Source organism: Schistocerca cancellata, chromosome 5 (assembly GCF_023864275.1).
Source record: "Schistocerca cancellata isolate TAMUIC-IGC-003103 chromosome 5, iqSchCanc2.1, whole genome shotgun sequence".
NCBI lineage: Eukaryota > Metazoa > Arthropoda > Insecta > Orthoptera > Acrididae > Schistocerca > Schistocerca cancellata.
The window spans coordinates 836968580-836993161 of NC_064630.1; the positions used below are offsets into that span (position 1 = coordinate 836968580).

Below are 24582 nucleotides of genomic sequence, written 5' to 3' on the forward strand. Positions count from 1 at the left end.
GATCGAGGTAGAGGCGGCTTCAGACGCGCAGCGTGCCACGGAGTCGTGCCGGTGGGAGACACTCTGCTGCGCTTGTACCGATCGAATACACGTTGGCAGCTGCGAATCACCTGCATCCCTTCGTGTTCGATGTCTGTCTTTCCCGGCGGCGATGTCATCTTAGAGCAATATAATTATTCGGAACCAGGGCTCTGCTACAGTAGTTTGAGCAACATTAGAGTGAACCCACGTCGGTGTCTGGGCGACCAAATTCGCTCGGCGTAAATCCTACGGAACCCATCTGGGTCGGTAGCGGACTCCATCACCGCGAACACGAATCGGCGGCCCATTATTTACGCGAGTTATGTGACCAGACCTTAGACATCTAGTGCCACATACCTCCACAAACCTATCGACAAAGAGTCGGATCTCTAATACGCAATAACAGTGTTGTAATTCGTTGCAAAGACGGAGAAACGAGCTATTAAGCAGGCGATCGTAATGTTTTGGTTGATCGGTGTGTAGTAAAGGGTGTTTTAGACAATTATCTACAGCGCGTCTTTCTATTGTGTATGTGAGGCTGCCGATCCGAACACTGCGAGGTGGCGGTTGTGTGGTCGCAGGCGGACTACCTGGCGTTCGAGCTGCTGAGCGGCCACCTGTACCTGCACCTGGACCTGGGCTCCGGGGCGGCGCGCGTCAAGGCGACCACCCGCCGCGTCGACGACGGCGCGTGGCACGAGGCGACGCTGAAGCGCTCCGGGCTGGAGGGCCGCGTCACCGTCGACGGCACCGCCTCCGACTTCACCACGCCAGGTCAGTCTGCGCGGCAGCAGCGCCCTACGCCCGTCTCTGCTCGCGTGCTAGAAGGCAATAGAGTCCTGCATGACCGAGTAAGCGAGCACAAAATACGAGATGGGCCGAGCACACCCTAACTGGATAGGCTGCCCGCACTAGTTCTTGTGACCGAGCATAGAAGCCGTGACCGAATACGTAGCACGCAACTTCAAACACATTACACGTGTCATTATCCGTGTGACACTGCAGCCAGTACGGTCTTCTCATTTATGGTTTGTCTCTCTCTGTAATCATGCAGCGCGAGGAAGCCAGTGCAGTTAAGACGTAAGATTGAAACTAATGTTTACACATTGAAGAAAGGGAGGGTCTAAAAAGCCAAGTATGGAGTACATTTCTGTTATTGGTAGACGAAAACAGTGCGTCTACTGGGTACGTATCGTGCATAAACTGCTCAACATTAGTGTGTTTCCAGTCGGAAACCACTCATTTAAAGAAACATAGTTGCAAGAAACCTCACAAAGATACAGCTCCTTCAGGGATACCGGCAGTAATAAAAAATAGTATTACAGCAAAGTGTGTTGCAATCTGTGCCAATGATGTGAGACCTTTTAATGCTGATTCCAGTGAAGGTTTCAGAGAACTAGGCAAAGAATTAATACATCTAGGTGCGCATTATGGAGAAGTTAACGTGCCGGATGTCAGCCAGTTAAATCCGGAACGCGTTAGTGATTTACTGATCAACAATAACTATAATTTTGTTTCTGTTGCAAATAAGTGAAAAGTATGACAAGTTACGTCTGTAAATATTGGATGTTCTTTGTATGCTTTCTTTGTGAGGATGGTTGTCTTTTAGATTACAGGTACAGCACTTATTCAGTGTTTCCTGTTAATGAAAGGAAAAATAGATCTTCTGTTTGGAAATGACACTCGTCTTTTATCCGCGATTGTACTGAAATATCATTTTACTTTCCAAATGCTTTATGAATTTAGCTGTGTCACGTACCCGTCCTTGGAAACGTTACTTTTGTCTTAAAAGAGAGTGAGAGACAGACGGAAATAAATACATTGTGTGTGTGTGTGTGTGTGTGTGTGTGTGTGTGTGTGTGAGAGAGAGAGAGAGAGAGAGAGAGAGAGAGAGAGAGAGAGAGAGAGAGAGAGAGTGAGGGAGGGGGGGGGGGGCGTTGGATTTGTACGGTACAGAGCAGCGAACCGGGCGAGGCGAGCTGAGATGTCAGCGGTGACCGGCCATGCTCGGTTATCCGCGTGTCCCGAATCCGGACAACAGGCATGGGGCGAGTACGTGACCGAGCCGAGTCGTATGGGGCCGGACACGAGCGGCTCTGTCCCCCCGTCAACAGGCGAGCCGTGACCGGTCAAACACTGAGCGTTGCAGCACTCTAGAAGGCAATATGTTTCCCGACTGCCTTTCGAATGTACTCCCTCGGAAATGCGACAGTAAACCTATCAGTGATACACGATGCCTTTCTTGTACTGTCTGACATTGAAGATTGTTTGCATCTCCGTAACGCCTTCCCGATTATCGAAGCATTTCGTGAAGAAAAGTGCAGTACTTGGTTTGATTTTTTCTATTGCTTCTCTTAACGTAATTGATGCTCCCGAAAAACCTTCTTTAAGGACAAAGATCATTTGGCGTTGCCTTACGACGGCACAATTTTCACCCCCACCTCAAAACGGCCGAGATTTGAAGACCAAATTTGGTCGCGTACGTATCAGCAAATTGATCCAATTATCGAGCGAGGCGGCGCACTCGCCGGCACACTGGACTTGCCTTCGGGAGGAGGACGTTCCAGTCGCGCCGTGCCGGCTTAGGCAAATGCCGGGATGATTCCTTTGAAAGGGTACGGCCGACATCCTTTTCCCCGTCCTTCCCTAATCCGACGAGACCGATGACCTCACTGTCCCAACCCTCGACCCGAAAAAAGAAAGGAGCCAATTGAAGCTCGCTTTTCACACAGACGCTATTTTGCTACCACTCGTCTTCCTAGATTTTCAAAAGCCGTTCGACGCTTTACCACATCACCGACCGATAAGCGGGTTACAGTTGTGCGTAGTGTCTTCACAACTGTGTGTCAGAATCGGAGAATATTTGCCTGATAAAAGGCGTATTTTCCACTGGACGCCTGACCTTCGACATACCCGAAACGAGATCGAGTATCTCCCAAAGGGACCTGTAACGTTCTGCGTACAAGACGTACCACATATCATCTGCAGCAGCGTAAGACTGTCCAGTGGCGATGTTATCGTCTACAGAAAAGGATGATTGCTCAACGTACATAACAAATTGTGCAAAGATTTGGGTAACATTTTCCACTTGGTCTACAGAGTGGCAGCAGTCTCTAACCGCTTTGTAATACCTATAAGAAAGACAAAAAATCAGATTACGTCCGACTGCAAGGCTAGTCGTTAAAAATTCGAGCACGATCCATCTCATAAGTATTTAGGGGTAATGTAAAACGAAAATAACAATTAAAATGAGTATTAGGGAAAGCGAATGTAGGACTTACATTTGTAGGAAACTCTGGGGAAAACTGTAATGAATCTGTAGAGAAATTTCGTACGTGACGATAGTGCTACTGATTCTGTTCTTCCAGGGTATGCAGTAGTACAAACATCGAAAAAATTCAGAGACGCTTTCCTGGGACAGTTTCACAGTGATATAGCCCACGTGGAAGCGTGACAGAGATGCTCGGCGAACCTGTGTGGGAATCATCGTAAGAAGGACGATGTAGTCGTCGAAAAACACGGCTGGATAAATTTGTAAAACTTGTACTCGAAGGAGAATGTGAGACCATTTTGCTGACGCGGGTGTCTATCTTGCCTGGGGATCAATGAAACGAGTCGAGAAATATTTATGTGGACACTGGGCCGTGTAGACAGTGTTTCTTCTCTCTCTCAGCACTCGAATACTAGAAGACATGCCTTGCGCCATTCACTTTTCGGAGACTCGCGAAGTATGTACGTACAGGGCAACAAAATAAAACAGGTCCGAAAATACCGTGCCCACACAATAAAACGATCACTTGTTTAAAACCCTGTAATTATCAGCCATGGTGAAGCAGAAGTTTGAAATTGGGACTTAGAGGTGCCTACAATCTTCCTCTATTACGGTACGAAACCGTGGCGTCCTATGACGTCAGCCTCGGGCTCGCTTATGCTTCAGACAGGCTTCAAACACTGAGGCGTCGACACCTGCGGTAAAGAGACGAGGGGCCAGAAACTAGTGTGAAGTGTAAGGTGGCTCGATGATGTCACCACAGTACTGCCCAACACCACCGCGGACACGCTACAGGATGCGAGCGTCATTACAGATCTTCTTACCCACGTTTCATCCCTCTGTTTGATACATATGTGATGGAGATCAGAACCAGGAAGTCTTGCTTTGAAATCACGCGGGCGTCTTATGGCTAGCCGAAGAAAACATTTCAGACGCACCGCTACTCCCAATCGTCACAAAGAAGGCCTCAGAATGTGGCTTAAAGAGCGTCAGTGGAACCAGTCCTTCCCTAGGGGCGTTCATTTTCAAACACTTCGCGCTCTAAGACGATTGTTTGTAATGCGATGTACAACAGGACGATTATCTCGACAAATTGTGCCACTGTTTACACCCCCCGGATGGTTCAGTTCTTTTCTAAGGACACTGCAGGGCTGCAACCCCACTGAACATGATCTCGCCTCAGGATGTAGCGTGACGGCAAGTTTTGCTTTGGTACACACGGTGGAACCACTAGAGGCCATTAGAAACCATTCGACGAAATTTGAAAGTGATCCAAAGCGGAAGTGCATATTTATGTTTTTCCATCCATTTTTGCGGCCTCCTGTGGCGTGTGTATGCGGGGATGTGACACTGAATGAGATGGCTCAGGGTCCGCCTTAAACATCCCTCCTCAGCAAAACCATCGGTGCCACACGCACACCTTTGCTGGGCATCGATACACCGACCTGTACCCACCGCCTTTCGACACGCCTCTGCTTTCGACTGCGGCCAGCAGAGAAGAGCGTGGAGCGGACTGCTGTTGCCACCTGCGGACAGGGATCAGTGACAGGCGTTTTTAAAGCGCCCCACAAAGGTGCTCAAGTGGCAGAAAGGATTTTGCCAAACGGGGGTTTAAAAGGCACCCTCCGACCTTTCATTCACATACGTGTTCATGTCACTCCCCTCCGTGCACACGCCGCAAGAGGGCGCGAAAAAGATGGTACGGCACGCGCAAGCACTCTTTTCCGTTTTGGTACAGATTCAGATTTCATCGAGTGGTTTCGAACCGTCCTTACAAGTTGGTCGAGAATAAGTTCACTGTCCTAAGGAAAGGATTGGAAAGTCTGCGTGGTATCACACGTGTCAAAATTTGTCAAGAAAGTCGTCCCATTGTCCATCTACATCTACATCTATACTCCGCGAGCCACCTTACGGTGTGTGGCGGAGGGTACTTATTGTACCACTATCTGATCCCCCCTTCCCTGTTCCATTCACGAATTGCGCGTGGGAAGAACGACTGCTTGTAAGTCTCCGTATTTGCTCTAATTTCTCGGATCTTTTCGTTGTGATCATTACGCGAGATATATGTGGGCGGTAGTAATATGTTGCCCATCTCTTCCCGGAATGTGCTCTCTCGTAATTTCGATAATAAACCTCTCCGTATTGCGTAACGCCTTTCTTGAAGTGTCCGCCACTGGAGCTTGTTCAGCATCTCCGTAACGCTCTCGCGCTGACTAAATGTCCCCATGACGAATCGCGCTGCTTTTCGCTGGATCATGTCTATCTCTTCTATTAATCCAACCTGGTAAGGGTCCCATACTGATGAGCAATACTCAAGAATCGGACGAACAAGCGTTTTGTAAGCTACTTCTTTCGTCGATGAGTCACATTTTCTTAGAATTCTTCCTATGAATCTCAACCTGGCGCCTGCTTTTCCCACTATTTGTTTTATGTGATCATTCCACTTCAGATCGCTCCGGATAGTAACTCCTAAGTATTTTACGGTCGTTACCGCTTCCAATGATTTACCACCTGTGGCATAATCGTACTGGAATGGATTTCTGCCCCTATGTATGCGCATTATATTACATTTATCTACGTTTAGGGAAAGCTGCCAGCTGTCGCACCATGCATTAATCCTCTGCAGGTCTTCCTGGAGTACGTACGAGTCTTCTGATGTTGCTACTTTCTTGTAGACAACCGTGTCATCTGCAAATAGCCTCACGGAGCTACCGATGTTGTCAACTAAGTCATTTATGTATATTGTAAACAATAAAGGTCCTATCACGCTTCCTTGCGGTACTCCCGAAATTACCTCTACATCTGCAGATTTTGAACCGTTAAGAATGACATGTTGTGTTCTTTCTTCTAGGAAATCCTGAATCCAATCACAAACCTGGTCCGATATTCCGTAAGCTCGTATTTTTTTCACTAAACGTAAGTGCGGAACCGTATCAAATGCCTTCCTGAAGTCCAGGAATACGGCATCAATCTGCTCGCCAGTCTCTACGGCACTGTGAATTTCTTGGGCAAATAGAGCGAGCTGAGTTTCACATGATCTCTGTTTGCGGAATCCATGTTGGTTATGATGAAGGAGATTTGTATTATCTAAGAATGTCATAATACGAGAACACAAAACATGTTCCATTATTCTACAACAGATTGACGTAAGCGAAATAGGCCTATAATTATTCGCATCTGATTTATGACCCTTCTTGAAAATGGGAACGACCTGCGCTTTCTTCCAGTCGCTAGGTACTTTACGTTCTTCCAGCGATCTACGATAAATTGCTGATAGAAAGGGGGCAAGTTCTTTAGCATAATCACTGTAGAATCTTAAGGGTATCTCGTCTGGTCCGGATGCTTTTCCGCTACTAAGTGATAGCAGTTGTTTTTCAATTCCGATATCGTTTATTTCAATATTTTCCATTTTGGCGTCCGTGCGACGGCTGAAGTCAGGGACCGTGTTACGATTTTCCGCAGTGAAACAGTTTCGGAACACTGAATTCAGTATTTCTGCCTTTCTTCGGTCGTCCTCTGTTTAGGTGCCATCGTGGTCAACGAGTGACTGAATAGGGGATTTAGATCCGCTTACCGATTTTACATATGACCAAAACTTTTTAGGGTTCTTGTTTAGATTGTTTGCCAATGTTTTATGTTCGAATTCGTTGAATGCTTCTCTCATTGCTCTCTTTACGCTCTTTTTCGCTTCGTTCAGCTTTTCCTTATCAGCTATGATTCGACTACTCTTAAACCTATGATGAAGCTTTCTTTGTTTCCGTAGTACCTTTCGTACATGATTGTTATACCACGGTGGATCTTTCCCCTCGCTTTGGACCTTAGTCGGTACGAACTTATCTAAGGCGTACTGGACGATGTTTCTGAATTTTTTCCATTTTTGTTCCACATCCTCTTCCTCAGAAATGAACGTTTGATGGTGGTCACTCAGATATTCTGCGATTTGTGCCCTATCACTCTTGTTAAGCAAATATATTTTCCTTCCTTTCTTGGCATTTCTTATTACACTTGTAGTCATTGATGCAACCACTGACTTATGATCACTTCAAACAGTCGTTTTCGAGCGTGAAATGTTCGAAAATGAACATCCCTAGGAAACGCTCCGTTTCATTTAGTCTCTTTACACCACCCCCAAAGGCCTTTTCTTGATGATTTTGAGCGGAGGTTTGTATTGAAATGTTTTCCTCGGCCAGCCGTAAGAACGCCACGTGGTTCCGACGCCAGGCGCAGCAGCTGCGAAATCTAGCGCAGGTTTGTCAAACGCGGGGGTGACAGGCTGTAATGACCATCCCATTGTGTGACACGTCCACGACGGCGTTGGGCGGTATTATTGGTGAAACTTGGTGGCAATATGAGATCTTTAACCTAGCTTATACCTTGAAACTTTGAAAGCCTTCTACTTACGTATCAAATCTAGATTTTACTAATAAAATGGGAAGGAACTATTAATCAGAGGTCAGGGAGAAGTTGTGATCTAAATGACAATAGATTTATTCATCCTTATCAAAAGATAGAAAAAATGACTAAAGAAACATCACACAAACATTTTTATTCGACAAACGCTTTCAAACGTGGGGTCTATGGTGGACAAAGTGATCATCTGGGGATCGAGACACGACACTAATCGAAACTCTACTCGCTTTATCTGACTTCATACACGTGAACACGGGTTATAGCACAAAATCTACACCACCATGAAGCATCTATATTCTATCATTCCAAAAAGAAAAATGTGGTTCAAAGGAACAGGGTGCTGAGAAACACATACTGGAGGCCTGCGCCGTAGCAGCGAATACCTTACACCCCTGCTCGCCAGGGCGGCAGACCACGACGTGTTCGGCGACTGAAGTCACGGACGGCCGCAATCTGTTATTAATGGCGCGCGCCCGAAAAATGCAAGTTTGCGGTCTCGCGTTCGGTTAATTCGGAATGCAGGTACTTCCCTGTGAGCCTCTGAAACCCCTACGGATTCCAATGTGCAGGTGGACCCATTTGCTGGTCTGACAATCCAGTTGGACTCTGTGCCACGACTGTGTGTGACGGAATGTGTCAAATGTTTAGACAGCCGATTCGAGAGAAATAAGTACACCCACGCATCACTCTTTGTGTGCGTGATGCTAGAAGCAGTTCAGAAGGTGCCTGCCACATGCTCTAAGTGGCACACTAGCAAAGGATAAAAGTCTCACCGTTTAGGTACAGACCTGCAGTTCTTTACTTGCGCCAGTACAAAAGTGAGTTCTCTTCTCTTTCTGTCCACTTCCTCCTCAGCTCGGTAGCAAAGGACATTTACATCTTAGACATCTCTCACTATATTACAAGCTAGTCACGAGCTGGAGACTGGCATTCCAAGTTGGGAGAGCGGCCTTTGCTCTGCATACACCGATTTGACCAATCAGAGACTTTTAAGTTAATTGGGAGAAAAGAAAAAAGATTCAGCTTTGCGGCCTCTTTCACAAGTGTTTGCTGTGTCTTTTGCTAACAACATGACCAGGATGGAACTACATCCCCCCATAAAAGCTTGTTACCTCCCCTGTTGCGTCCACCTCAAAGTTTCCAAAGAGGAGCCATAAACTCGCTAAAAGCCTCGTGCTTCCACAAATATGTGTTGTAACAGAGTCTGGACGTCTGGACGCCAGTGGCCCTGTCCCACGGAAATTCGCAGAACGCCCACAGTTCTTTTGTCGGCTTCCTCCCTAACAAGGGCCCATCCTCTGCTCTATTGCCGGCCTACAATGCGCTGGCGAGTGCAGCGCCGACCTCTCGGCGCTAGTCTGTACACCTGGCTGCGACTGCCTGCCGTCCGGCGCCAACCAGTGTGGCTGCACAATGAGCCTGCAGAACTCGGCCATCCGGAAATCTCTCCCCCAGGTTCCGCACAAAAAACACGATTCCGTCGCCGTCCGCTTTTACTGCAGTCTTTTAGATTGGCACCCTATTCCTTTGAACGCAGGTAAAGCTTACCATTATTCCTTCCCTAGAGGACGCAAGAAAAAGCATTAACTACTGCCTACCATTTCATCATGATGCATGAAGTGAAAATCCCAATAAAGATCATATTCCCTAAGAACGTGAAGCGGAATAACACCGAATTAGAAGTGAGAGTGCCCTGCAATCTCTCAACGTCTTTATTTAAATGAGTGCATTCGTGCTTAAATTTCTGAATGACTGAGACCCGCAATAACATAGCGCAACGCAATCTGACTGCTGAAAAAAAAAGGATAACCTGACTTCAAGTAATTAATTCAAAAGAATGTCCCTGACTAAAAAGAAATCCTAAGAGTAACCTATACATTTCATTAGGTACTTACCTCGGAAAAATCTTCATTATATGAACTACTGCAATGCAGCGAGCATCAATACTGCCAGCAAAATAAAAGATGCTAAGTACTAAAGCCACTAACTAGGCATGTGGTTAGCAAAGGAAAGATTTTGTAGCAAATCAAATGATGTATTTTTTTTACCTTAATAATGTGAGATGCAGTTCAAACAAAAATATAAATCGTCAGTGACAAAGGTATATAATCTCGAATAATATTTAATCTCCAAGTCGAACACGAGCAGATCGTTAGCCTACACTAACACTTCAACCCTCTACCCTCCATCAGTCTTAACTTCTCACATCTAACCTCCATCACTGCTGGCTATTCACCTCCAACTGCCCACTCATCTCCAACTCACCTCCATCACAGCTGGCGACTAACTTCCAACTGCCCAACAGTACTGGCGATTAACTTCCAACGACGAGTCCGACCAGCCACGGAGTCTCTTACAAGGAAAGCGCAGTCAGAGATCCAATGCAAAGCGCTACACAGCGCTGCCAACACAGATGCAGCCCACTTGCAACCTCACACGAACTTCTGAGCTTCGGCCGAGGCATCGCCGCCCCTGAGGATGACGTAGCAGGACGCCACGCTTTCGCACCATTACAGAGGAAGTCTCTACGCATCTCTGATGCTAATTTCACTTCTGCCTCGCAGTGGGAGACAATTACCCGGTTTCGAAAAAGTGATCCTTTAATTCTGTTCTACAGTGTATTTCGAATAGGGTATCTTAACGCACGCAGTGAAGTAACCAAGGTTGCCTATCCTTAACCTGCACGAAACGTTTTGCGGGCGAGTTTTATTTGGCCGAATCTAGATGTAAAAACGGATGTGGAAGTGCAGACCTTTGGCGCTGTCCGTGTCGGTGTCACTGTATACCGTCGGTGGCTGTTGTTAATCTGTGTAGAGTGTATCGACGTGTATCTTTGGTAGGCCAGCAGCGAACAGCCCCGCTCCAGCAGAGAGTGCGCTGGCGCCCACGACGCGGCTGCGCCGTCCGACACCGGCTGCTTGCGAGTCGAGGGCTGCCTGTGCTGCACGGAGCACACCGTGTGGCCCGAAGAGAAGCAGCCGACGCTGCCTCGGCATTCAGTGGACCCCACGGAAATGAATGTCTTACAGGCTCTCAGAATGAGGTGGCGCGTTGGTCAAAACGCACAGTTCGTATTTGAGAGGACTGGTATATACGATCTCCAGATCACCTGTCGTGATGCGGGACTCCTTATATCGCTTCCGTGGGAAGTCGGGATGAGAAACACCGCCACCACCCACGCCCATCTGAGCCAGTGTCCCTCTCTTCTCTTCTCTTTTGTGTCTATGAGGTATTCAGCTCTGAGCTTGTTGCCTTTTTAGGGTTCCGCATCTCGTACGGTAAAAATGGAACACTTGTGGGTTCGCTTTCTTGTTTGTCCGCCCTACTTTTAAGACCCCTTTTCCTCAGGAACGGATAGACGTGTCAACTTGGCGGTGTGAATAATTTAAGCTTCTAAGTCAATGCAGTCAAAAGATACGGCCATTTACGCCACATACTTTAATATTCTCAAATTCACTCATCAGAACATGTAAGGCACTTCCCGATGGCCTAGAATCGCGAAATTTGCCAAGAAGCAAGGTTGCACAGTACAGCCAAAGGAAAAAATGTAATCGTATCACACCACAAAAGTTTGTCATTTCTATTTGATGCTGTTTTTCGTCATCTTTTAAGACACCTTGCTCTCAGACATGGGTACATATATCAATTTGAAATGTATGTCACATACAAAGGTGTATGGTCTGCTGGCTGTGTAATAAATGTTAGCTTCTCAGTCAATGCAGTCAGAATGTATGGCCATTTATGTCATATGTTTTGATACTCGGAAAAATTACTAATCAAAAGCCCACAGGGCACTTCGCGCTGACCTGGAATCATGAAATTTGGCAAGAAGCAAGAATTCACAGTAAAATGAATGGAAAAAATCCTAAAATTGTTAATTTGTAATTATGTCGCACAAAAAATGTTTCTTTCGTCGCTTCTTATCCGACATCAAACTTGAAATTAAAACTATCAGTTGTTCTGCGTTCATGCTAAGCTATAATGGTAAGAGTCAAACATCAGGCAAGGAGTGAGTTTATATTGCTCATATGATGCGTGTCGCAATTTATCGATGAGCAGATTTCCGCGAGCTATTGCTGCACGTAGAACAGCGCCGTCTGTGAAAGAAACATTTGCTTCTAATGAGCAATTAAGTCACCCCTTGCCTTATGTTTGAATTTTACCATTGCGATCCAGTCAGCCTGAATGAAAAACTAGTGATTATTATCATAATAGTCGCCTTCCTCCGGCGTGACTTTATGTCAAATTGCTATTACTGAAATTAAAATATTCTCGAAAGTCTCGGAATCGGTGGAACGAATATCTTGTCACTTCAATTTCGATAACAGGCAGAAGTGGTCTATATATTTTCGATTCCCACAACGGATGAACTGTCCCGCACTCGGCAAGTTTTTTCATTCTTTGCTGTGTTACGCTTATTTAATTACTTATTAACATTGTTTTACAAGCCACATAAAATTATGTCAATCTGTCAAGAAAACTCGGTAATTTCATTACACGTACTCCTTCTGCTTCGTCGAAGCTTTCTTGTAAATTAATTTAGTCCTCGCTGTCTTCTACATTAATTTTAAATCAGAGTTGTCGCAAGATCATTTTTTAACTAACACGAGAAAGAAAGGCTGGTTGGAGAATAGTGGCAATCACGACAGTGGATAAACTGTTCCCCCTATACCGCCGTCAATTGAAATTCGCAATATTAGAAACGTTTCCTTCACCTGATGAATATGACCAGACCTTCGGCATACCAAACTAAACCTCCGGTTATTTGTTCTGTATTCCTTTGTCCAATTTCGAAGCAGGCTAAGATGTCATAAATCAGTCGCTTAAAAATATTCTTCTTTATGTCAATAAATCTGAGATAATATTCTCTAACTTGGCAGAAATAAATGTGGCCGACCTGAGATCAGTAGATAACTGTCACTCGTATCGTGACTCTACGACACGATAGCGAACAACAGGAAAACAGAAGCAGCAGCACGCCAGTTTCAGCAAGATGCGGCCGCAGCCGCTGCGCACAGGTCGGCCTCCGCAGGCGCCACGGTCGCCCCTCACTTGGAAGGAGCCGCAGCGGCATTTCTTGTAGGTCCAGCGGAAGGTTCCGCCGAGGCCGAAGCATTACGGCCAGTGCCCGCCGCGACGTCGGCCGCCGCCTGGCCACGTCGCGGGCACGGGACGAGCTGCGAAGAGTACGAGTGCGTAGCCGCAGAGGCCACCTTAGCCGAGATACTGACTGCCAATGAGGAAATCCGTCTTTGACGTAGGGCAGATTACTATTACGCGGAGCCTGTAAACGATTATCTCGAATGTTCACGTGCTACTGTGCTGAGTATCTGCGGGAAGAAGTACAAGGACGGTCCAAGTACTGCTAGGCGCTAAATGGTCGGACGTCCACGACTCTTTACAGAACGTGGGGTTCGGAGGCTCGTCTGCTCTGTAAAGAAGGATAGATAGTGATCTGTGGCATCTCTGCAGAAATAACACAGTGCTGATGGACGCACAAGTGTTTCGGAGCTCGTCGTCCAGTTTTGAACACGGTTGCTGTGTCGCAAACCACTCCTACCTGTTGACACGTTGAGCCAACGACGTCGTCAGTTACGTTTGCAGTGGGCAGGGGACCGTAGGGACTCGACTGTCGATACAGGGAAGCGTGTCGGCTCCTGGGACGAATCGCACTGCCGCTACACCGGGTCGCTGGTGGTCTCCACAAAGGCCGTCGTGGAGGCGCACGGCGGCCCGAAACGCGCGGCGCGCCACGGGCGCAGGCTGGTGGCGGCAGTTCTGCGCTGTGGGAGACGTCCTCCTGTAGTAATCCTTCGGTCGTATTTAGAAAGTGTTGTGCACCTGCGCACTGTGGCATCGCTCTCTCAGAACCAGCTGGAATATTTGGAAGGTCGCACGAGTTCCCCCGACTTGGCTCGGAACCGCAGCTGCGCTTTCCTGCCGTCGCGCCTCGTGCCGTTCTACACGGGCGACTTCCTGGCCAGAGTAGAGTACTGCCGATTCGTGCGCCTCTCGTGCCTGCGAATAAGTCAATCAAAACGTGTGTCAATGTCAGTGATCTACAAGTTGTGCTGACTGTGAAGTTGTAAATTTCTGAGTATGCTGCACACTGCGCATGCGCACAGACAAAGGACTACGGCGGCGTCAGCTGACTTGTGTGATCGAGCTCACTCCTATTACAGAAATGGATTTTGTGCTTCCGTGTCTTCCTAATTTTTATTATGTAGTTTCCTTTCTTCTCGTGAAGCACTCAAAATTTACACAAGTTTCAGGTATTTTTTTCTACTAATATTCTCGTACAAGAGGGACGATTATCTGAAAGCAAATAGTATTTACGTTTTACTAAGGAAAAAACCTACACTTCTGGAGACAATAGGTGTATACGAAACTTCCAGGCAGATTAAAACTGTGTGTCGGATCGAGACTCGAACTCGGGACACAAGCACGACTCACGTCCCTCCCTCACAACTTTACTTTTGCCAGTACGTCGTCTCCTACCTAGCTACCTGCGTAGCTCAGATGTTAGAGCACTTGCCTGTCCCGAGTTCGAGTCTCGGTTCGGCACACGGTTTTTTATATCAGCGCACACTGCGCTGCAGACTGAAAATCTCATTCTGGAATAGATCTATACGTTCTGAAATGTTTGCGTGACATTTTCCTATTCTTCCAGTTCTCCGAAGTGCGAACAATTCACAACGGGACCTTTGACAAGAACTTCCTCCATGAATTCTGCTTTGGTCTCTATTGTCACTGCTACTGTATCCAGTCCCTCCTGCCAGACGGCTCTCACAGCACTGGGGAAAGGCGCCTACGCCCAGCTGCGATCCTCCCGTGGCTGCGCCCGTAGCGGTGGACCACCCGGCCGCTGCTTGCCGAACAACACATGGTGACTCTCTTCATAGCCGAATTGAGCTCACTATCAAGCTTTCATCCGATATTACAAAGTATTATCGATCTGATTCCTGAGGATGGATAATTTTTTCTCCAGTCAACTTACACACCTAATCGTGAGACAGTAAACAGTGATACGCTACAGGGTGACTCGTAGACTAATTCCATTCTGCTGTTGTCGACTCGAGGCACCTACTGTGACAAAGTGAGAGAGGGGAACGATCGACTGGATTCGCCGTTGCAGCGTCCAAGTGACTGAGAACCTTACAACGCTTCGTGTGTATGGAACTAATGTACAGAGTCAACCGAAATTCGTTCACACGGACTCTGTAGCCCAGTTGCTGTACACTAATAGTACGAAAATGTGTCAAACGACTTTTCGTCAGTAGTAGGTCAACGGGGACGTCACCCCAAAGTACCTCACTCCCAGACAAGGACACCACCCCAAATCCAAGATGGCGGCCGTGACGCAAGTAAGTGACGTCAGTTGATGACGCGATTGACGTCATCAAGATGGCGGTAAGATAGCTCAATTGCACTACCTCTACTAACCTAAGAAAGTGCCGCGCCAGTCTGGCGGCAAGTAAGGACACCACCCCAAAGTAGGTCACCCCAGGGGCGGTAGGTAAACTGATGACGCGACTAACGTCAGCTGATGGTGCAAGTACCGTTATCCAAAAATGGCGGGTAGATAGGTCAACTGGGCTACCTCCTCTAACCTAAGTCGCCCCATCCTACCAACTCGCGAGGAGTTTGAATTTCGGTGGGAAGAGAGGTCAATTGATCTATATAAGAAATCAGTGGGAAACAAAGATCATTTGGATTACCTCCACTAACACATAGTCCTAGGAACTGGCTAGAAGTTTAAATTTGGTGGGGGGATACATCAACTGGGCTACCTCTACTAGCCTAAGTCACCTCTTCGTAGGAACTGGACATAAGTCTTTATTTAAACAATTACAAGCAGACAAGACTGGTTTCATGCAGCTGTCCATGCTACCCTATCCTGTGCAAGCTTCTTCATCTCCCAGTACTTACTGCAACCTACATCCTTCTGAATCTGCTTAGTGTATTCATCTCTTGGTCTCCCTCTACGATTTTTACCCTCCACACTGCCCTCCAATGCTAAACTGGTGATCCTTTGATGCCTCCGACAGTGTCCTATCAACCGATCCATTCTTCTTGTCAAGTTGTGCCACAAACTCCTCTTCTCCCCAATTCTATTCAATACCTCCTCATTAGGTATGAGATCTACCCATGTAATCTTCGGAATTCTTCTGTAGCACCCCATTTCGAAAGCTTCTATTTTCTTCTTGTCCAAACTATTAACAGTCCATGTTTCACTTCCATACATGGCTACACACCATACAAATACTTTCAAAAATAATTTCCTGACACTTAAATCTATACTCGATATTAACAAATTTCTCTTCTTCAGAAACGCTTTTCTTGCCATTGCCAGTCTACATTTTATATCCTCTCTACTTCGACCATCATCAGTTATTTTCCTCCCCAAATAGCAAAACTCCTTTACTACTTTAAGTGTCTCATTTCCTAATCTAATTCCCTCAGCATCACCCGACTTAATTCGACTACATTCCATTATCCTCGTTTTGCTTTTATTGATGTTCATCTTATATCCTTCTTTCAAGACACTGTCCATTCCGTTCAATTGCTCTTCCAAGTCTTTTGCTGTCTCTGACAGAGTTACAATGTCATCGGCGAACCTCAACGTTTTTATTTCTTCTCCATGGACTTTAATACCTACTCCGAATTTTTCTTTTGTTTCCTTAACTGCTTGCTCAATATATAGATTGAATAACATCGGCGAGAGGCTACAACCCTGTCTCACTCCCTTCCCAACCACTGCTTCCCTTTCATGTCCCTCGACTCTTATAACTGCCATCTGGTTTCTGTACAAATTGAAAATAGCCTTTCGCTCCCTGTATTTTACCCCTGCCACCTTTAGAATTTGAAAGAGAGTATTCCAGTCAATATTGTCAAACGTTTTCTCTAAGTCTACAAATGCTGGAAACGTAGGTTTGCCTTTCCTTAATCTTTCTTCTAAGATAACTCGTAAGGTCAGTATTGCCGCACGTGTTCCAACATTTCTATGGAATCCAAACTGATCATCCCAGAGGTCGGCCTCTACCAGTTCTTTCATTCGTCTGTAAAGAATTCGCGTTAGTATTTTGCAGCTGTGACTTATTAAACGGAGTGTTCGGTAAGTTTCACATCTGTCAACACCTGCTTTCTTTGGGATTGGAATTATTATATTCTTCTTGAAGTCTGAGGGTATTTCGCCTGTCTCATACATCTTGCTCACCAGATGGTAGAGTTTTGTCAGGACTGGCTCTCCCAAGGCTGTCAGTAGTTCTAATGGAATGTTGTCTACTCTGGGGGCCTTGTTTCGACTCAGGTCTTTCAGTGCTCTGTCAAACTCTTCACGCAGTATCATACTTCCCATTTCATCTTCATCTACATCCTCTTCCATTTCCATAATATTGTCCTCAAGTACATCACCCATGTATTGACCCTCTATATACCCCTTCCACCTTTCTGCTTTCCCTTTTTTGCTTAGAACTTGGTTTCCATCTGAGCTCTTGATATTCATACAAGCGGTTCTCTTTTCTCCAAAGGTCTCTTTAATTTTCCTTTAAGCAGTATCTACCTTAACCCTAGTGAGATAAGCCTCTACATCCTTACATTTGTCCTCTAGCCATCCGTGCTTAGCCATTTTGCACTTCCTGTCGATTTCATTTTTGAGACGTTTGTATTCCTTTTTGCCTGCTTCATATACCTAATTTTTATATTTTCTTTTCTCATTAATTAAAGTCAGTATTTCTTCTGTTACCTAAGGATTTCTACTAGCCCTCGTCTTTTTACCTACGTGATCCTTTGCTGCCTTCACTACTTCATCCCTCAAAGATACCCATTCATCTTTTACTGTATTTCTTTCCTCCATTCCTGGCAAATGTTCCGTTATGCTCTCCCTGAAACTCTGTACAACCTCTGGTTTAATCAGTTTGTCCAAGTCCCATCTCCTTAAATTCCCATCTTATTGCAGTTTCTTCAGTTTTAATCTACAGTTCATAACCAACAGATTGTGGTCAGAGTCCACATCTACCCCTGGAAATGCCTTACAATTTAGTACCTGGTTCCTAAATCTCTGTGTTACCATTATGTAATCTATCTGATACTTTCTAGTATTTCGAGGATTCTTCCATGTGTACAACCTTTTTTTATGATTCTTGAACCAAGTGTTAGCTATGATTAAGTTACGCTCTGTGCGTGGGTTGCCATCCATATTGCACATATAGTGTCCCTAAGAAATGTAATGGGGATAAAAGTGGTGAGCATGAAAGTTTAATTAATGGCGGAAAATGTGTCCTAATGGAACTGAGACACTGAGAACCGTAATGGCCCAAGCATAGACTCATGATTTTGAGAAAAATAGATGTTTGTGAAAATCAAACTTGTCAACAAATTTGTAGGCGTACCAGTCTCATAGGTTTGACTTGTTTTTTAACCAAGAGTCAACATCCTATATCTTCCGTGAAGTAATAACGTACCCACATTTTATTATCAATTTTTAATTGATATTTAAAATTAATATTATTAGTGTTGACTGACAAAATTTTCATTAATAGATTAGTGGCAGTAGTGGTAAAGTTTGTAATTAATGTGAAACGAGAATCAGAAAATAAAGAAAGATTTAAATGCACATCACACACAATTATGAGGTATTCCTACGCTTTATGGTCGTCTTTTTCATGATTTCTGTTAAGCACATTTTGTGACTTGAGGCTCAGATAAAACTGTCTGTCCACATCAGACTGTCTTCCAAGTGTGATATTTGTCTTTCATTTCTTTCACCCAATCCATATTCAACATATGTTTCCTTCTGTCCATTTTCCTAATCTCGAATTCCAGTCACCCATGACTATTAAATTTTTGTCTCCCTTCACTACCTGCATAATTTCTTTTATCTCATCATACATTTCATCAATTTCTTCGTCATCTACAGAGCTAGTAGGCATATAAACTTGCACTACTGTAGTAGGTGTGGGCTTCGTGTCTATCTTGGCCACAATAATGCGTTCACTATGCTGTTTGTAGTAGCTTACCCGCACTCCTATTTTTTTATTCATTATTAAACTTACTCCTGCATTACTCCTATTTGATTTTTTATTTATAACACTGTATTCACCTGACTAAACTTGTTTCTCCTGCCACCGAACTTCACTAATTCCCACTATATCTAAATTTAACCTACCCATTTCCCTTTTAAAATTTTCTAACCTACCTGCCCGATTAAGGGATATGACATTCCACGCTCCGATCCGTAGAACGCTAGTTTTCTTTCTCCTGATAACGACATCCTCCTGAGTAGTCCCAGCCTGGAGATCCGAATGGGGGACTATTTTACCTCCGGAATATTTTACCCAAGAGGACGCCATCATAATTTAACCATACAGCAAAGCTGCATGCCCTCGGGAAAAATTACGGCTGTAGTTTCCCGTTCGCAGTACCAGCAAAGCAAGGTCGTTTTGGTTAGTGTTACAAGGCCATATCAGTCAATCATCCAGACTGTTGCCCCTGCAACTAATGAAAAGGACGCTGCTCTCTTCAGGAACCACACGTTTGTCTGGCCTCTCAACAGATACCCCTCCGTTGTGGTTGCACCTAGGGTATGGCCATCTGTATCGCTGAGGCACGCAAGCTTTCCCACCAACGGCAAGGTCCATGGTCCATGGTTCATGGTACAAGCAGTACCGCCATTAATTTTGTTAGCCATCCTCTTGGAAAATTTTGTTGAGCAGAGTTGGTATGCTGTCACCCCCACTAGAGGCTGTTCATTTAATTCCAATATAATTTCAATAAATTTGTATATTTTTTTATAAATTTCTTTAACCGTCTATAAATTTCTTTAAATTTATTATCTACCTAAAGCATTAGTGTTGTGTTACCACCACAAGAGGTTGAGATATCAGATTCTCAGTGTTTATTACCTTTATTACATGCACTGGACGTAAGTCTTTATTTAAACAATTATAGCAGTACCATCAGGTGTACTCGCCAACATCTTAGAAAAAGTTCACCAATTTTACTCTAAGAGCTTACATTCAATTCGAATGTAATTTACTTGAATTTATTATCCACAGCATTAGTGTCATGTTACCGCCACAAGAGGCTGCGCTTCGCCATATGTCACGTTGTCGCGCGCTGATAACACAATCGACAGTCGAGTAGGCAACTTTCACACCCCCTCACGTCAGCCGAACACAAACAATCTCACTTTCTCTCAGGTCTGCCTGGGCCAGCCTTACGTGCGGCCCAAGTCCCACACAGCTTTGTATAGGTTCTCTGCACTTTCAACTACCTAGTCTCAAGTACTTTTCAAGGTCATCCAATCGCCCACTTCCTCCATACGAAATACTCCAGCTCTAAACAGTAACAAACAAACAACACTTCACTACAAAAGTTATAACTATGCATTTCAAGAAAATAACAGCTCGTGCAGTGACTAGCACAATAGAGTCGCATTCAGGAGGACAACGGTTCAATCTCGCGTTCGGCCCCCACCCTGATTTATGTTTTCCGTGCCCTAAATTGCTCCAGGCAAGTGCCGAGAGGGTTGCTGTGAAAGGGCACGGCCGAGTTCCTTCCCCATCCTGCCCTAATCCGATGAGACCGACGACCTCGTTGTCCGGTCTTTTCCCCGCAAACAACCCAACCGGTATAATGGATGCAAACACGCTCACAACGTTTAAACACCTGAAAAATAATTCAGTGCACAAACACCTAGTGCAAGTAAAACTTATCAACCACTCGAATCCTAATTCCACTGCATGGAAAGCCTAAGTGCACCCCGCTAATGCATGGAAACTCTCCAGATGTAGGAACTCCCCCCCCCCCTCCCCATTTCGATCAGTGCATTTGGGCTAGGTGTTAGCAGCTGTACTAAATTTAAAATCAATTCTAGAAAACAGAACGAGTGGTTATTACACGTTCACCTGGATAGAACTGCCATAAAATAGATAGAATTTCGAAAAGTGAAGGGGGAATAGGTAATAAATTGACCGAATAGAAATGCCGCGAAATTGAGCAAGTACTTACGTATCTTCTGGTTGGTGCAGAACAATCTGTACATGGGATCAAATATGCTGCAGTAAGAGGAATCCGAGAAAACGTCGACATGGAGGCGAAGGCTATGAGGGAAGCAGTCAATTTTTGTCCGTTGAGGTAGCATTATACTGTATGTCTATTGAGGTCTCAGTGATATACGCGAATTGATTACTGTATTTGACGCTTTTCAGGAAGACCGAGAACCATCCGTCTATAAACTTAAATGCATCTGCAGTCACGTGACATAGCCTGCGCTATACTTACATACAGCTGCGTGTTCTGTATACCCTCCCGCCCCCCCCCCCCTCCCCCGTCGCATCTTGGGTGTAAAATGGGGACTTCAGCGTCATAACTCAGTTAGCTATAGGTGATTGTGAGGTACATTTGCCTGAAGGATGTGCTGTTTACAGAATTAGTGGTAGAATGACGCAATTTTCGGTTGTCGGGCGCTGCTGCTGTGCGTTTAGCTGTTTCCTTGTAAGAGGCTTTCCCCATTACTAACAGTCATTTTAAATATAGGGTTGATGCACGCATAGTGTAATTTCTGAACCGTGATCGGATGTGAACAATGGTAGCTATGCATCACAGGAAACCTATATAGTGCTGGTATCAGACAGAGCAAATGTTTTAAGAAAGTAGTTTTTTTCGTTTTACAGAAACTGGGAAGGAGGATGTATGTCATGCACTTGAAATATATTTCTTACATTGGAATATTAACAGGGCTACATTCCATACGAGTGATAGGTTGGAAACTTAACAGATCTAACATTATAGCCCGTTTTAAGTGAGGAAAGTTGTAGCCTCAGGAGTGCGTGTGTTTATTTTCTCTCTCTTAACAATACCTTCCAGCTACTGATCCTAGACTCCGGAATAATAGTTTAAAATTGTTGGCTTGGTTGAATGACTTAAAAATGCCTCGAACTTCATACCTCTGAAGCTCCATCGCGCATAAAAAATTGCCCTGTTCTAGTTCTTCTTCTTCTTAACAACAGCAACAGACCGACAGACAGACAAACAGACAGACAGCCAGACACTAACAGCCTAACAAATGCGGAGGAGAGAGATGAGCAAGCTGGTGACGAGTGACTGACCAAGACAACAAGTAAAATTTAACAAGCAAATGAAACAACATATCACGAATCACTTAACTTCTAATAAACGCTCTCCCGACCCGTCCGCTGCCAGCCACTTCAACGAACGCAGGAAGGCGCGCCGATCTCCGGTTTCACGGCGTCGCAGCTCGCCCCGGCCAGACTGATGTCGTGGGTTGAGTCCTGTTCCTCTCGTGTCGGCCGCGAAGCCACTACGCCTCGCTATACGGCGCGGCCCACTGGACTCACGTGGCGACCTCACATTGCGCCGACGCTCCAAGCGGACAAGGCATCTTGTGGCTCAGTGCACGACCGATCAACCGATCGATCGATCCAACCGGCCTTATAGGTCGATCCGAACCACAGATATCTTGGCACTCCAGACGGCAGACCGACATTGACTAATCGATACACTCGGTCGGACCCACCCCTGCAGAGGAAACATGCCCTCAGGCTACCCGACATCCCTGCCCCGGGAAGAGACTGACCTACCGATCAATCCAACCTCCAATGTCCATTGCCTGAACAAACTCGATCAGACTGGCGGCCTAACACGTACTAGCACGACAGACAGACACTGACTGCCCCAAATTGACCCAGCTGACGAACTGACCAGACTCGCTCCAACTGGCAGACTGACCCACTGTCGAGTTTTTTTTTTATTTATTGTAATTTTTATCACCTTACACAAGGCGGGCTGTCAGCAGCTGAGTACGCCGCTCTTCAGCCTCGAGAGTTACAATAAGTAAGAAATACAGGGGACACAGAGAATACAATCAAAAATGGTGGGCAAAACAATGTAGACACCAGAAAACAAAAACACGGAGCCGTTCACGGCTGACGAGAAAACAGCACTGACACTATGGGACACGGCGCACAAAACAGGGATGATGGCGACGGTACACGTGAACAGTGGCGGCGTTTCGGCGAACAAACACTAAACACAAACGAAGGCACACACACGAGACACTAATGGCGATGACCTCCAGCGCGCGAATGTTCACTGAATGTTTGCGAGGCCGGGGACCTGCCAAGAGAGGAGGAGGAGGAAGGGGAGTGGGAGAGGGAGAGGGGAGAGCAGAGATGCCATGGGCAGGGGAGAGTGGTGGAGGGAGGAATGGGGAGGGGAAGCCCGGGGGAAGAGGGGTGGAGGACGGGGGACGGGGAAAAAAGGAAAGAGAAGGGAGGGAGGGTGCCTAAAGGAAAGGAAACAGGGAGTGGGGGGGAGGATCAAAGTTGATAGGAGGGGTAAATGGAAGGGAGGAGGACATCATCAGGGAGGGGGAGCTGGCGGAAGCCACCTCGGGAGAGGGTAAGGAGGGTGGAGAGATGGAGACCAGGTGGGACGTGAGAATACAGGCGCGGCAGCGGGCGGGGGTGGGAGAGGAGCGGGGAGACGAGCGGGTGAGGAGGATCGAGTTTGCGGGAGGTGTACAGGATCCGTATCCTTTCAAGGAAGAGGAGAAGGTGGGGGAAGGGGATGAGATCGTAGAGGATCCGCGTGGGGGAGGGGAGACGGATGCGATATGCGAGGTGGAGAGCATGGCGTTCAAGGATTTGGAGGGATTTGTAAAAGGTAGGGGGGGGGGCGGAGATCCAAGCTGGATGGGCATAACAAAGGATAGGGCAGATGAGGGATTTATAGGTGTGGAGGATGGTGGAGGGGTCCAGACCCCACGTACGGCCGGAGAGGAGCTTGAGGAGACTGAAGCGGGAGCGTGCCTTGGCTTGGATTGTCCGGAGATGGGGAGTCCAGGAGAGGCGACGGTCGAGGGTGACGCCAAGGTACTTAAGGGTGGGAGTGAGGGCGATAGGACGGGCATAGATGGTGAGATATAAATCAAGGAGGCGGAAGGAAAGGGTGGTTTTGCCTACAATGATCGCCTGGGTTTTGGAGGGATTGACCTTGAGCAACCACTGGTTGCACCAAGCGGTGAACCGGTCAAGATGGGATTGGAGAAGGTGTTGGGAGCGCTGCAGGGTGGGGGCAAGGGCAAGGAAGGCGGTGTCATCGGCAAACTGGAGAAGGTGGACGAGGGGTGACGGCTGCGGCATGTCCGCCGTGTACAAAAGGTACAGAATGGGGGAGAGGACGGAGCCTTGGGGCACACCGGCAGAGGGGAAAAAGGTGTAGGAAGCTGTGTTATGGACGGTGACATAAGAAGGACGGCGGGAGAGAAAGGAGCCGATCAGACGGACGTAGTTAATGGGAAGGGCGAAGGTTTGGAGCTTGAAGAGGAGGCCGGAATGCCATACGCGGTCATAGGCACGTTCAAGGTCCAGGGAGAGGAAGATTGCGGAGCGACAGGAATTAAGCTGTTCGGAAAGGAGATGAGTGAGGTGAAGGAGAAGGTCGTCGGAAGAGAAGGACGGCCGAAAGCCACACTGGGTAACGGGAAGGAGGCGGTGCTGGCGGAGATGCTGGTGGATGCGTCGGGTCAGGATAGATTCCAGGACCTTGCTGAAGACCGACGTAATGCTGATGGGATGGTAGGAGGAGACGGCGGACGGCGGTTTGCCAGGTTTAAGGAACATGAGGATACGGGAGGTTTTCCACAGGTCGGGGTAGTAACCGGTGGACAGGACCACATTGTAGAGCCTGGCCAGGGTGGAGAGGAAAGAGACAGGAGCTTCACGAAGGTGACGGTAGGTGGCACGATCGTGACCAGGAGCGGTGTTGCGTTTTGTGCGGAGTCTATCAATGAGATCCCGTGTAGTGATAGGGGCATTGAGTTCCATGTGTGTAATGTTGTCCAAGTACTGGAAACC

The 24582-nt window shown here is 46.5% G+C and overlaps 1 protein-coding gene across 6 annotated transcripts in view; it reads left to right on the forward strand.

Annotated features, from left to right (window-relative positions):
• Window positions 1-24582, forward strand: part of LOC126187518 (neurexin-1a) — a 2258738-nt gene that overhangs the window by 1722638 nt on the left and 511518 nt on the right. For all 6 annotated transcript variants that reach the window (XM_049928650.1, XM_049928652.1, XM_049928651.1 and 3 more), the window contains exon 10: window positions 603-795. In XM_049928650.1, the coding sequence (XP_049784607.1) occupies window positions 603-795 (193 nt within the window). The remainder of the gene's footprint in view (window positions 1-602; window positions 796-24582) is intronic.